The sequence below is a fragment of the Corvus moneduloides genome, chromosome 3, assembly GCF_009650955.1.
Source record: "Corvus moneduloides isolate bCorMon1 chromosome 3, bCorMon1.pri, whole genome shotgun sequence".
Taxonomy (NCBI): Eukaryota; Metazoa; Chordata; class Aves; order Passeriformes; family Corvidae; genus Corvus; species Corvus moneduloides.
Window position 1 is genome coordinate 109,559,404 of NC_045478.1, and position 14,225 is coordinate 109,573,628.

Here is a 14,225-nt window from a genome sequence, read left to right on the forward strand (position 1 = left end):
TTGGGTTTGCATGATTCACACTCAGTATTTTTCTTGCTGCACTGTTTCTCGAGGTGTATAAACCAATGGACTGTAGTTTTTGGAAGGCTGTGCAGTGACATGAAAGGTCAAAATCCAACAAAGCCAAAGACTGGAAGAGCTTAGCACAAGGTGCCTTTATTTCCATACCCTGTTAGACCTCTGCATCCTTGCTGCTGGCCACACTCCAGAGTGGGTTAGCTCCTGCCAGCTGGTGTCCTGACCTGCCTCCTTCCTCCAGTGTCCTCAGTCCCACTTCCCTTGGGAGTGAGATTGGCGGGCAGTAAAGGCTCTTTCCCTGGCAGCTCAGAGCATGGCTCAGTTGTGCAGTCCTACACGGTGGCTGTCCCACGGGGTCCCTCACTTCAGCAGAGCCTGCAGTGGCACGCCCTCGGGAGCGCTGGCTTCTGGCGGCACTTTTACTCTGGAAGGGAAAGAATCATGTTTGGGCTGATGGACAGAAAAGCAGGAAGGCTGGCAGCTGCACCGGGCTGTCCCTCCTTCCCCTGGCAGGCAGCAGAGAGGGATGTCCCCTCTCCTCGGCAGAATCCACGTGCAGGGCAGGACGGAGGTGACTCACTGTGGCTTCTCGATGTCCTCGATGCCCTCGGGAAGGCGCACGTTGAGCGTCTCCGGGAGCAGAAAGGCCACGGCGCCGCTGCACACCGCGACACCGCAGTATGTCACCTCGGGCAGGGACCGCCACGCCTCGTCCAGCAGGAACACCAGCGGGGCCAGGGCCCCTCCCAGCCGTGCCATGAAGGAGGTGTACCCCATCCCATTCTGCCTGGAAAGGTGCAGACCACCACGGGAAAGAGAGCGCTGCTTGTGTCATGTCAGACCTCTGCCCTTTCCCCCGCAATTCTCTCTAAGTGCTGAGGCTTTTTCCCCCCCCCCGGGTCTTTCCTCTGCCATTTTTTCCTTTTCTTTCTTAATATCTTCCTAAAATCATAATATTTCCCAGACAGCAACTGTAGCTGCTGTGAGAAATAGATTCATGTCTATTATGAGAAAGGAACTGCAGTTCCACACTAAAAATACCTGCAGTAAAGTTGTTTCCCCCTTGAATATCAAAACCCTGGGAGCATTTTCTAATAGTAAGACTAGTGAGTCCTCTGACCTGCTTAGAGCAAATCCGAGTTCCTCCTTCTCCCAGGTACTTCTAGGCAGGTTGCATACACCAGAGATACCTGTGAGCACTTTTGGTCCAAGGAAGGAGACCTTGGAGAGGAGACCAGAAATAAGACCTGATTTTTGAGGGGATGGGTGGCATTTCACACTGATGACAAGGATCCCAGGACCTGCTTGTGCATATGCACAATGACTACTGCAGAAGGAACCAACAATTTTGTCTTTATCAATGTCTTTGAGCACGAAAGATACAAACTGATCCGGTATAAAAAGTAGCAGATCAGTGTGACCACTTTGGTTTAAATGTGAATCCTTCCCCACATGCAACAGACCTTTGAAAGCTAAAGGACTAAATGGCAGAGGAGGGTACTCCGGGCAGGGAGGGACAGAAGTGAAGTAAGCCACAAGGCCTGCTGTGATTCATGAGGGATTTTTCAGACTTGCACAGAGAAATCAGTGAGGTGATTCCCTCCACCAGACTCAGCTACATCCCAAACTATGCAGATGCTAAATCTGGTTTTGTGTTACCATTACCCAGGTATGTCAAGTAAGTTCTGGTTTTCCTCCCAAAAGGCTAGTTAATCCCTGCTTTAATATCATCTGATGTCCAAAAGACTATCAAACATGTGGTAGTATGTGTCCCTTGTAAAACTTGGTATTTCAAGTTATTATTTTCAGGTTCTTTTAACAGTTCCTGACAGATTATCACAGGGAATGAAGACTTTACTAAGCACAGGTGCTTTATGGAGTGCAAAGATCTTCCCACACAGAATGCTCCTCACCTTTCCATTCATCTTCCTGTCAGCACAACCTAGCCACCCACAACCCAGGTGAAAAAAAGGGTGGCTTTCTGCCGCTCTCTTGTGAGTATATAAAATCCCTAGAACCTGCTAGTTCCAGAGGCAAGGGGCCGCTGCTGCAATGTAGTCAACAGCACATCCTGCTGTGCTGATGTCCAAGGCCTGAGGGCAGCACCCCAGCCAGGCCCTGGGTGTGTGCTCAGGTGGGTGGCCTCTCTTACCTCAGAATGGTGGGGTAGAGCTCCGAGGTGTACAAGTAGACAGTGGTGAAGGCAGCTTCTGAGAAACCCTTGGCCATAATGGCCACTGCGGAACGCAGGGAGGTGAAGGCTGGGGGAAAGAAAAGGCATTCATGGCAATGAGCTGCCTCTAGGAAGAAGCTTCCAGGCGTAAGAAGGGAGAAGGTTCAGTGCTCTCACAAAACTGAGAGCTTCATAGCCCTGGAGCTGCTGTCTCCAAAGCCTGGATGTGTAAGTTTAGTAAGTATTAGCCCAAGTGGGAGCTGAAGTGATGATAGGATAGTCCTGACAGTTCCCGTTGGACAAGGTCTATAATTAAGACAGGCACTGTGCTTTGCCATCACTGGACCCTTTACCAGTCACTTCACAGTGACTGGACACCATCTCCTGTGACAAGATATTAAGGTTTGCTCACATTAGTGACCTTGTCTCATAGACACCCTTCAGGTGGAGGACTTCTCTACACAGAACTGCCTGTGGACAGATCTCTGGCTCTCCTTCTCCAGCATGGCACAAAATGGACTCCCCCCACTTTAGCAAGTGCTGTGTAGAGCAGAAGAGCTTCTCACGCTTGGGAATGACAATGTTGGCTCCTATGCAGAGTCCGGTCAGGATGAGCGTCCATGCCTGGCTCTGCCGCCGTCCAACTCGGTTCACCAGCACGTACATGACCATCTTGGCTGGGATCTCAATGATGCCGAAGACAAACTGGGAGAGGTAGATGTTGAGCCCAAAGCCAGTCAGGTTCATGCTCATGCCGTAATAAGAGAAGGCAACACCAAACCTGCAAGGAGCGGGTGGAGATGGGACTGAGGGAAATCCCTCTGGGAGCTGCGGGATGAATCCCCCCTGTGAAGTGACACCGCTTACCACACCACACCAGAACACAGAGAGATCTTCCTCAGGACTGGGGTCCTGAACAGGCTGATGTAGGAGTAACTCCCTCCCATGTTCTTGTCTGTTGCCATCCTTGTGAGGGTCTGGGAGAGATGGAAAGAAAGAAATAGCTCAGCTGCTGTACTTTTAGGATCCAGACATGAAACCCCAGACAGGCTGGGGCCTTCGCCTTCCCAGCTTCAGATCCACCTTGGATTTTCCATATATTCCCTTCGCAGAACAATTCTCTGAGCATACATTGTCAGAGGCATGTCTTCCCACAACTTTACAGGTTGCCTGCTATTTCAGACCTCTTTTTCTTCTCATTGCCCCTTCTTCCCTCTCACCCATGTGCCCTGTGTGGCAGAAAGGGCTGTAGAGAAATGGCAGATCATGGCATTGGACAAGTCAGTGTTGGCCAGTTCACCCTCTTCCCCATGTGGCTGCCTGCTGTTGTATGAGGAGCTAACAGCGAGATGCATGCTTTGTTCTTAGGAGTGCATTCATTTAAAGGGTACTGAGCTGGTTCTTTATCTTTAGGAGTGAATTTCTGCTTTCTAGAGCAAAATGCCCACAGTGCCCCACAGACCACACTGCAGGCTAAGCATTGCTCCAGGTATCAAATAGAAGAAAAATAGAGAGAGACAAAGTGGGAAAAGAAGAACATGTGTCTGGATCTTCAGTTCCTTACCTCTGGTGAGACATCAAAGTCCTTCCTTCCATTTATTCTTGCACATCTGAGCAGGTGCCTGTGCGCTTGCTTCACTTTGCCTTTGGCTATGAGCCACCGGGCAGACTCTGGGACCCACCTGCAGGTGAAGGAGATGAGACAACTCCTGTTGGAGCTGCATGGTTTCTGTCCCATGTACATGGCTCTGGAATCTTCTCCATGAGACTTCAACCTCAGCTAATGGTGCATGGGAAGAGTAGTGGGACGCTCTTTTGACATGTACGTGTTCTTCTACCCCTGAAGGCTGAGCTGGTTGAAGTTTCAAACTCTTATCAATTAAAACTGGCCCCAGGGAGTTTGTATTTACACATTTGTGCTTTCTGAGACTCTTTAAACATTGAAATTGTCAGATATTAAAAACTACAATGCAGAAAGGATTCAGTGAGCTCTATACGTACTTTGTTAGTTGCTGAAATGATTTGGTTTTCACATTAATCAAAGCCTTATGCACATTGGGGTCTCCCACTGGAATAGTCTGAGACTAGATCCCTACAATCCAGTGTTTGTGATTCATGTGCCCTAAATCAGATTACAGTAAAACTAATGAGCAACTGTTGTCACTATTCAAGCAGGAATTGAAAATGATGTGTAGAGTAAAAATGTTTGGAGAACTGGTCTTGTTGAGAGTTTTCATCTCCTTCCCACAAGCTTACAACCTTGGGAAGTATAAAGAAGGAAAAGTGGCATTTTGCACTTACTGCCTCTGTCTCTAGAGAGTAATTCCATGTCTTTTGGTTGTCTCATGCCTCCACTAAGTTCTGACATTGTGTCAATAATATCTACAGAGTGCTAAATTAGATTTTAATTCCGTACTTCAGAGACTTTCAGTTTTCTGCAATCACTGACCTTATGAGTGCTTGAAGACTAGAGTATAATTTGTTGGAGAACTAATCTCCATGAAAGATATTAACATAAGAACAAAAATCAAACAGTTATGATGGAAAGGGTGGGTCCAAATGCATGTGTGAATTTCAGCACTTCCAAGGACTCCGTTTTTTATGGCTGGTTGTCCTAGAAAGAGAGCAAAACAACTGGAACTAAAAAAGTCAGCAGAACATGTATTTTAGTTGTGTTGGGCTTCATCAGTGAAATACCAGCAGTTACTCTTTGCCAGAAAGCTCTCATCACCAGTGGAAATGTACATCTTTCTTTAGCCATTGATTAACAACAGCACCGGTTCATATCCCATTTTTGTAAGGGTTGCTTGAGATTTTCCTGCTAGATCTGTGCAGGTATTTAACTTACTGTTTCATGCTGATGGACAGACACAGTCGGCAAGCAAATCAAAGTCTCCAGAAGCCTCTTTGACAGCAGCTGAAAGGCACTTTAGCGTTTGGATATCACTCTTTCTGTGCAGTGATTATGCATGTAATTTTTGGACATGTATCTAACAGATCAGAATTTATTCTGCAAGGTTTCCAGCTGCAGCTGCCTGTTACCCTGAGGGACACGTGTGTGGTTTCTGCAGTGGGATCCAGCACTGCTCTGGTGCCCAAGAGGAACAAAACAACCACCCTAAGGTGAAGAAGACACAGCCCCCCATTTCTGAATGTTCTCAGAGGGGCAGCTGTGGGAATACCTGATTACTTATATCAGCAGAAGACCTTTTTTCCCAGCCAGGAAATGGAGCTGCTTATTCAAAGGATGGTTTTAGACCATCAATAAATTGATGCAATTCACATTGCAGTCACACTGCCAGTGAATCAACTCTGTATTCTAGTTTGTATTACTATATGAAAAAAAAAGAAGGAAAAAAAATCAAAGTTTCTTTGATTAAATGAACCATCTCCCATTTTAAGGCTTAGGAGATGTCAAGTATTTCTTAAATAAGGCTACAGGGGGGAAATTGCCTATAGAAAGCAGGTGGTTTTTGTCCATCAGGATGGTTACACAGCTGGGAAAAGCCATGGGAAGTGCAGAGATAAATGAATCTGGCCTAGCCTGAAGGTGTCAGTGGCTTTCATGGAAAATTTGGTGCCCAAAGAATCCTTCCCAGTGAGGTGAGGACAGAGAATGGATAATTTTTTTATCTTGGGTTTACTAGGGATTGAAGCCTGGATCTATCTGGTTGTGTGTTCCTTTATTGGAATCTCTTTTCTTGACTCTGAGCCGGGTCTGACAGAGCTGGCAGCACCAAATCCTGCTTCCTTGTGCTGCCACCTGTCATCCAAATGCCTCAGCCCCAGCCCTGCCTCCTCATTGTCCCGAAAACTGTGATGTGACCTTGGCTCCTGGCCTTGCTGGAGAGATGAAACCCAGGCCACTCCAGTTTTCCAGAGCTGCCATGGCTGGGCAATCCAGGTACAGGACACGGATGAGTCCTGCTCACCCTGAGGTTGCTGAGTGAAGCCTAAGATCAGCAGAGGAGGTAAATCCCCTCCTGGTGGCTGCACTCACCACAGGCAGACGATGCTCAGGAGACAAGGTCCTGTCACGGCCACCAGCAGCCAGTGCCACTCCCGCACCAGGTACGCTGCCAGGGCCAGCAGCATGTTCCCAACGCTCCAGAAGATGCTGGTCAGGATCCCGGTGAAGGTGCGGTGCTGGACATCCACCCACTCCATCCCTGGAAGAGGGAGGCAGCATTCAGCTGGGACACGCAGGACTTCTCCGGGAAGGGAGGGCCTGCAGGGCTGTTCAACAAGGGCAAAGCAAGGTAACGTCCCTGGTCTTCTCCTTCACAAAGTTCCCCTGTTTGGCCAATATTTGGAACATTTAAAATATTCAGCCACAATTCTTGACCTCTTGCAAAGCCGTGAGCAACTAAAAGAAAACTTTAAGAAAGAAATACTGGATGTGTGTTAAGGAACAGTGCTAAAACCACTCTTGGTGATAGAGGTTTTTTTTTTTATCCCATTCAATAGCATTCAATTGGCCTTCACCAACCAGATTTTTTCCCCCCAACCATCTTGTCAGCACAATTTCCCATTTGTCCACTCATTATTTCAGATTAAAGAAATACATTGAGAAGAATTGTTGTTCACATGGAATCCACCCAGAGTAGACAGTAGCACACGTGTAAAGCCAGATGGAAGTCTCCTTGTTTGTGTGTGTGAACTAAAAGCCAGTTTTCCTCCCAAGGTTTGGACATCTTGCTACGGTCTCTAGCAATCAGAAAGCTCTGAGCTCTACTATGTCTTGCAGGAATCAACCTTTATAACAATAAACAAACACAGCAGGCCTTGGGATTTGTCAGGTCTTGTGTGGGCTTTTGCAGTATTGAAGCCATTTAAGCTTCATTTTGGCTAGATCTGCAAAAATCCCATAAATTTCTGCTGCACCTGTAATGTGTTCTTGGGTACAACACTTCTTGCCCAGTATGTCCCAGCTCTATCTACAAAATCATCCAGTGGTTTACTGGATATCCTGTAATTTGGAGCTTGTTTTTGTTATATAATTACCTAAATCCTTCGGCTTCAGTTTTGCCTAGCTCTGTGTGATTTTTTTTTTTTTTTTCTTCTCATTGTAAAATACACATTGGCAACTTAGGACAACTGTGAGCAAACTCGAACCTGGGGAAGTAGAAACACCCTGTAAATGACACACCATCCTCTCATGCTGAGGAGAGGGCAGTGCTGCTGAATTGTCCTGACAGCGTGTGCTTGAAAGGTGGGAACTCTGTATCAGAGGAAAGGGGTGGAGACTTTGGAATGTGGCTTTTATTGTGTTACTGATGGTACTTAACAGGAATGGGGCATCTTGTTGCAACAGAAGTACTAACAAGTGGTTGTTGTGTTTTGAGTAGACTGTTGGAATATTAATTAGACTAACAGCAAATTGTAATTCTTGGATCCTTGCAAGAGGGGATATTCTGTAATTCGCACACGCAGCGATTTCCAGAGCCCTGTTCCTACTGACTCTGCCCTGCCTGGCAGACAAGTCCCTTCCCAACCACTGCCTGCCAGGAGTCCCTCTGGCAGCCACAAGCCCCCCACACTCACCCAAAGGCACGACAATCAGGGAGATGCCGCTCAGGGCCACCCCGGTGAGGGTCCGTGTGATGGCCAGCATTGTGTAGGACACGGAGGCGGCGCTCAGCATCCCAAAAACCACGGAGCACACGAGAGACAGCTGGAGCATGGTTTTCCGTCCGAACCTGCCACGAGCACAGGCTGGGTTACAGTGGCTGGAATCCTGGCACGGGAGCAGGGTTTGAAATGGGCAAACCAGAGATTTTAGAGGAAAAATTAAAGGCTGCAACAGCCTGGAGAGGAGGAAATGGCTCTGGATCAAGCTGGTGCTACAGTGGTGCAAGCCCATTCAGAGCCTGCCCCACGAACGTTGGGTGTGGAAAGAGCAGCACTGCTCAGAACAACAAATCCGGCTCTCCTGGACAGCACCTGTTTAGGGCAGCTATTTAAGGACCCATTACTGGACTCTCTCAGCAAATGCACTCTACCTGCTAGGAAAACCAGGAGTGAGCTGGCAGGATTGAACTGCAGGATACAGGGAGGCTCCTAGAAATAATGCCATTAACATGGTGTTCAAAGAGAGTTGTAGGAGAGCACAATCTCTGAAAGACTGTACAATAAAAGGAGCAGACTGCACAAGCATAAAAATTAATAAAAAAGCCATTTTCATAAAAAAAACCCCAGTCTGGAAGTCTGCCAAAGCATCATTGAACCAATTCAGTACAAGGACAAGGTACAAAAAGAGTCTTTGGAGAAGAGCAGACAATACCAGAAACAATATATATGTATTTTTGCATACACATGTTCACAGTGAAAGGTTGCTGGAGGGTTTACCTGAGTAAAATTTGTCAGTAGAGTAGTTCTCAAATCCAAATATCTGTAATGGCTTAGAAAGATCTGAACCTGAACAGTAGCAAAATTCCAGGACCAGATGTTTTTTCCCCTGGACCACCAGAGATGAAATCTCTGCCTCACTGTCAGCACAAAGAAGGGGGATCTCATCTCTGTCAGAGAAAAGGAAGGTTGCTAATGGGAAGTCAGCTTCAAAGAGGTGATAGGGGAGGTGTGGGGGGCGACATCTGAGGTTTAACCTAATGATTCCTAATTTTCCTCCTGCTTTCCTAGCCACTACTCATTGCTGTGTGGATGTTTGCCTAGAGCAAAACTGTGTTTATCAGTCATAATGCCAAAATCTTCCTAATGAGTAGCCGTGGTCAGCTCAGAGCCTCCATTTTAAATGAGAAGTTTAAATTGTTTCTCTACTTTAGACTAATCTGCCCTGAAATTTTGTTTTCTGATTCTCTTATCCAGTCACAGAGTCCTTTAGCTCCTTCTGCAAAGTCTCCACACTGGGACCTCATCTCTGCCAGATTCAGCATCACCTCCCCACTTGCTTCCTTCCCAGATTATTTATAAATGTGCTGAAAAGCACACAAGTCCAAGCACAGGCCCCTCCCTTGTCATAATGGAGCACTTGCATCTCCTCTCTCTTTCCTGGCTTTTAATTGATTATTTAGTCATGCTGAGACCTTTCTTCTTCCCCTGGGGCAGCTCAGTTTCTTCAGGAGTGTTTGAGAAGGAGACTGAGACGGTCTCTCCTCTGCTGACATGCCTGTTGGTGAATGCAAAGAAATCCAGTACATTTGTAACTCTTGGATCTTTTGAAAACACCTGGCTGGTTCTTCACTGGTGCGTCCTACCTCCCCCTGGGGCTCTGGCTCCACCTTTCAGAGGAGTTTCTGCCAGTTTGGCTGGTGCAGACAGAGGTCAGGCTGCCTGGCATTCCTGAGATCTTATTTGGAGACCAGCTTAAAGCTTTTCTATCCCAAAGATGCTCCAGGATAACCACTCCCTGCTCCTGGGATTTAACTGGCATTCCTCTGGTTTATTTGTCTCTGCCGCCTTCAGTCAGCTTATTTCAAAGCTCCAGCTCCAACACCTGCCTCTACACATCCTCCCACTGTAAGCACAGACTCATTTATGTCTCACACTACAGTCTTTTGATTTCCAGATGCTCCTCTTATGCCTTGATCCTCTACTGGCTCTTCTCCCTCACAATCCATTTGTGAAACAGAATATTTTTCATCTTGATTGCTACCTTGTGAGACCATGTTTTCTGCCATGTTTTATCCTGCTCCTTTTCTTGATTCTGAATTTCTCTCCCTCCAGCTGTGCTATAAAACTATTGTAGATACAAAGCCAAGGCACACAGTTTGAAAACCAGCCAGGTGTCTTGGATCCTTGTAACAGTGTACCCAAACACCCCTGGGTAAAGATATGGATGTAAAAAATCCCATCTGCAGCACTAAAGTCTCTGGGTCCTTCACACCTCAGGTTCCCCTCCACAGTGATTTTGTAGCTTGCTGTACTCTAATTCCTCCCAGAGGAAGGAAATCAGGAGGCAGTTTCCCAAAAATGAATATTGTCCAGGGCATAGCACATCCCAATTGCGTGCCTGGACTCTCTATCCTCTGGTGGGATTCCTGGTCCTGCTGTTTGCAAAAATACTTAGTTTCTTAACTGATGCCCTTTCTAGGTTAGTACTTGGATTTCTTTTTTTTTTGGGTTTATATTGTCACATCCCAAGGTTTAACCAGAGAGAGCAGATTTGTTCCTGTTTTCTTCATTGCTTCTGCTTTTCCTTGAGGAATAAATACCTCCCTGCTTGTAAAGAACCTCCTTTACCCTGATTCTCTAGGAATGACAGAGTCAGATTTTGCTTGCTGGAGACTCTTGAACTATGGCAAACATTTGGTCTGAGCCCCTTTCTTGGGTGTCATTAGCCAATTTGTGTATAATTTGCAAGGAGTTAACTCTTTCAGGCTTTTTGTTCAGCTTTGTTCCAATCAGCTTTCTCCTTTTTTAGACAGTTTTTTTTCCTGAAACTGGTCTTTCAGGCTGGATTCTTTTGTTTTTCATTGTTCCTGCAGCAATTCTGACCACAGTCAGCAGTGCATCTGACTCCTAACCAAGGCCAGAGCTGCTTCTCTGATCCAGGAAGCATTTACTCCCTGCATTGCTTCCCAGTATGACTTGAATCCAATTTTCAATTGAGCGGCTGGATTCTCCCTTTACCATTGCCTTTTCTCCTTCCCCCACCTCTCTGATTGCCTACTGAAGGCCACATATTTGTGGAATTCTTTTTGTGAAACTGAGGCCCCAGAGGAGCAGCCTGGGAGGGGTCAAACCTGTCGGAAAGGTACCCAAACACCATGGCCCCCATCGTGACGCCGATGAAGAAGAAGGTTGCTGTTGCCTGGTTCAGCCCACGCTGCTCGCACACGAGGTCCCACTGAAACACAAGGTCAGAAGGACACTTAATGCCCTGCCCAGTCTCTGCTGCCTTCTCACACTCCTTCACTCCAGTGGTCAGACATTGTGTCTTGCAGTTTATATCTGCCAAGTCTAATGGAGGGGTGAAATCCTGCACTAAACTGCACATCCGACAGTGCCGGAGTCCTGGAAAATGGAAAGCTGCATCTTACAAAAGTCCCAGTTATCCCTCCCCACTGTGACAGCCTCTCTGTGAACACTTCATAGAATCACAGAGCTGTAGAATATGCTGAGTTGGAAGGGGCCCATCAAGATCATTGAGTCCAGCTCCTGGCCCTGCACGAAACACCCCAAGGGTCACACCATGTGCCTGAGAGCATTGTCCAAAGGCTTCCTGAACTCTCTCAGGCTTGGTGCTGTGACCAGTGCCCTGGGGAGCCTGTTCCAGTGCCCAAGCACCCTCTGGGTGAAGAACCTTTTCCTGATATCCAACCTCAGCCTCCCCTGACACAATTCCAGCCATTCCCTCGGGTCCTGTCACTGGTCACCAGAGAGAAGAGATCAGTGCCTGCCCCTCTGCTTTTACCTCGTGAGGAAGCTGCAGACTGTGATGGGGTCTCCCCTCAGTCTCCTCCAGGCTGAACAGACCAAGTGACCTCAGCTGCTCCCCATACAGCTTCCTCTCCAGACCCTTCACCATCCTCATGGCCCTCCTTTGAATGCTATCCAACAGCTCAATGTCTTTTTCATACTGTGGTGCCCAAAAATGCCCCCAGAACTCGAGCTGAGGCCACCCCAGTGCAGAGCAGTGTGGGATAATCCCCTCCTTTGACTGGTTGGTGATGCTGTGCCTGATGTCTCCCGGGACACAGCTGGGCATCAGAAAACTTTCCTGGGTACCGCCCATGGAGAGCTCCCCTTTTTCTTCTCTTGACCTCTGCAAGATGTGCCCATCTGCAAGTCTCCCCCAGCTCCCTCTGTTGTGCCCCTGAGACTGCCCTGGTAAGCTGGGCATTTGCAGGGTGTCCCACTGCAGTGAGCTGTCACACCCCTCGGTGTGCACTAGGGAATGTTGTGTTGATAACCACTTTCTGTTGCCCTGACCAGTTTCCTTGGAAGCTGTCTGTGCAGGGAAGAAGCAGGGCAGAGGGGAAGTGAGGTCAAATACTTACTCTTAATGCTAACCTATTGATTTCTTACTGAGAAGTTGGTTTGGACATTCATCCTAGTTAAGTAAAATGAACATAATTTTACTTTCTTGGGAGCGCAAATATCACCAATCACTGCAGGATTAACAGAGTTATTTTTCTCTGTGTGCAAATGTGTCAAAATTTAATTTAATCATCAACCTGGACTAGCAGCCTCTCTGATGAGGCCAGACAGACCTTGAGCAACCTTTTGTGCTACAAAAGCAGGATTCCAGAGAAAGCCCTGGTCCCTTGAACAGGTCACAAGGCCACTGGCCCATGGGAGCAGCACCATGGGGCTCCATGCTGCAGACTACCTCCTCCTGGCCTTTCTCTTAGGACTGCTTCACATCTTTCTCCCTGAATCAGTGCAGAAATGAGGTACAGATGCAGTGCACACACGACCCTCACCTCTGTGGCTGATGAAAGCAGGAGTGGTTGGGAGGTGGGGAGGAAGCACTAAAACTTGTCCCTGCTCTCACTGAGACAGTCGGCTCTATCCAACCCAACTGTGCCCCTTTTGCCTGACCAAATTTTCCCTTCCCTAAGACCTTGTGTGATTTGGACTGTTTTCCAAGGAAAGTAAAGCATTAACACCCAGAGGTATCACTGCTAGCCCTGGAAAAGTGTTTCAGAAGGCGGGTGGTTAATATTTGATGGGCAGGGACTTTTTGCAGGTGCAAGGTTATGGCTGATTACGATCTCCATCTCAGTGGAAGACCCTCGGAGAGAATATTTGATTAGGCAGAGAGATATTGGTGGTAAGAGAAGAGCGGCAGCACAACCCTGGGGAGAAGAGGAGGAAGGTGAAGATCAGTGAGGAGGGGTGGCCAAGGGAACAGAAGTTATAAAGTGTTTGGAAAACCAAGAAAGGAAGTCAAGAGCTCATATGAAACCCTGACAGGATGCAATCCTGTTCAAATGCCACGTGGCGCACACAGAGAAAATCTTATATCTGTGTCTTTCCCCTGTCACCTGACCCCCTCCTGAATCTCTCAATCATCTGGAGAAATTAAGATGATTAAAATGAGAAATGTTGGCATCAATCTCAGCAAGATGAGATACTCACAAAAATAATATTAATAAATGTTAGCTCCTAACACTGAGCTTCAGAGAGCTTCCCCCTCCCAGGACATCTTCTCTAAACAGGTCACGGCCACTGGTTTCAATGCACAGAGTCCTCTTTCATTCTGTGCACTCAGCAAACACCTCTCCATCTGCTCCTCAAAGCACAGAGCTAATTTCATTTTTGTCTGGATGACAGGCCAGGAATTACCTGGGTGGAGATGGTGGAGGTGAATTGTGAGTGGTCGTAGACCCATCCGTGCTGGCAGTGCTGGATGATGGATTTGTTTTCTGGTTGCAGAGAGGAGTTGAGCAGCAGGTGAAACTGAGGCTGTGAGAACATCTCACAGGAGCTGAAAGTGCCATCAGGCTTCCGAGGGATGCTGATGAGCAGAACTTCCTCCATGGTGAGATTAACAAATGCCTCTTGGTGTGGAATTGCGCAGTGATGAGAGGGGATAGCAGCAAGAAAATTGTGCAGCAGGAAATGCATGGGAAGGTTGATTCTTAGGAGGCAGAGGACAGCCAAAATCAAAATCTGGAACCTGCCCCCAATTTCCAGCAAGAGATCCTCAAATCTCATCTTTCCTGTGGGGTTTGCTCATTCAGAGCAGCTGTGTACCAAGGAGCAGCAACATGAGCTTGAAGAGCAGCCTCTGTTCTTGGAGCTCAACTTCCCATGGCTTTTCATACAGCCACCTCTTTGGACTTTGAGACCTTGCTGAAAGGTGTCAAAAGTCACAGTGAAATTCTCCACTTGGGGTATAGCCAAAGAAATTATCCTGTGTGCCCACAACACATCTCTTTCAAATGGATCCAGCACAAGGCACCTGCTCTTTTTGGAGTCCTTTCTTCCTGTTGTGGTTTTGGAGAGGGATATTAGGAAGGGAGGCTGTGTGGAGAGTACTGTGAGAGCACTCTCATTTCTCATGTGAAGGTCCCAGGTGCTGCACCAAACTCTGCCTGGTGTGAGCTGGTCACCAGCCAGACCTGCC

The 14,225-nt window shown here is 47.5% G+C and overlaps 1 protein-coding gene across 1 annotated transcript; it reads right to left on the reverse strand.

Annotated features, from left to right (window-relative positions):
• Nucleotides 1-57: 57 nt before the first annotated feature.
• On the reverse strand, nucleotides 58-13,854 carry SLC22A7 (solute carrier family 22 member 7). Its single transcript, XM_032104266.1, has 10 exons — nucleotides 13,442-13,854; nucleotides 10,894-10,997; nucleotides 7,736-7,890; nucleotides 6,192-6,360; nucleotides 3,756-3,873; nucleotides 3,059-3,168; nucleotides 2,758-2,972; nucleotides 2,171-2,279; nucleotides 599-805; nucleotides 58-442 (listed from the first exon to the last, which is right to left on the reverse strand). Exons 1-10 carry the CDS (start codon nucleotides 13,811-13,813, stop codon nucleotides 379-381), a joined length of 1,623 nt encoding a protein of 540 aa, XP_031960157.1. The 5' UTR covers nucleotides 13,814-13,854; the 3' UTR covers nucleotides 58-378.
• Between the last annotated feature and the right edge of the window lie 371 nt (nucleotides 13,855-14,225).

Coding starts and splice junctions, on each gene's coding strand:
- SLC22A7 (XM_032104266.1), bottom strand. CDS start 13,813: ATGAGATTTGAGGATCTCTTGCTGGAAATTGGGGGCAGGTTCCAGATT. Junction 7,891..10,893: donor TTTGGGTACCTTTCCGACAG/GTTTGACCCCTC, acceptor TGCTCGTGGCAG/GTTCGGACGGAAAACCATGC. Junction 3,874..6,191: donor CTGAGCATCGTCTGCCTGTG/GTGAGTGCAGCC, acceptor CTTCACCTGCAG/GTGGGTCCCAGAGTCTGCCC.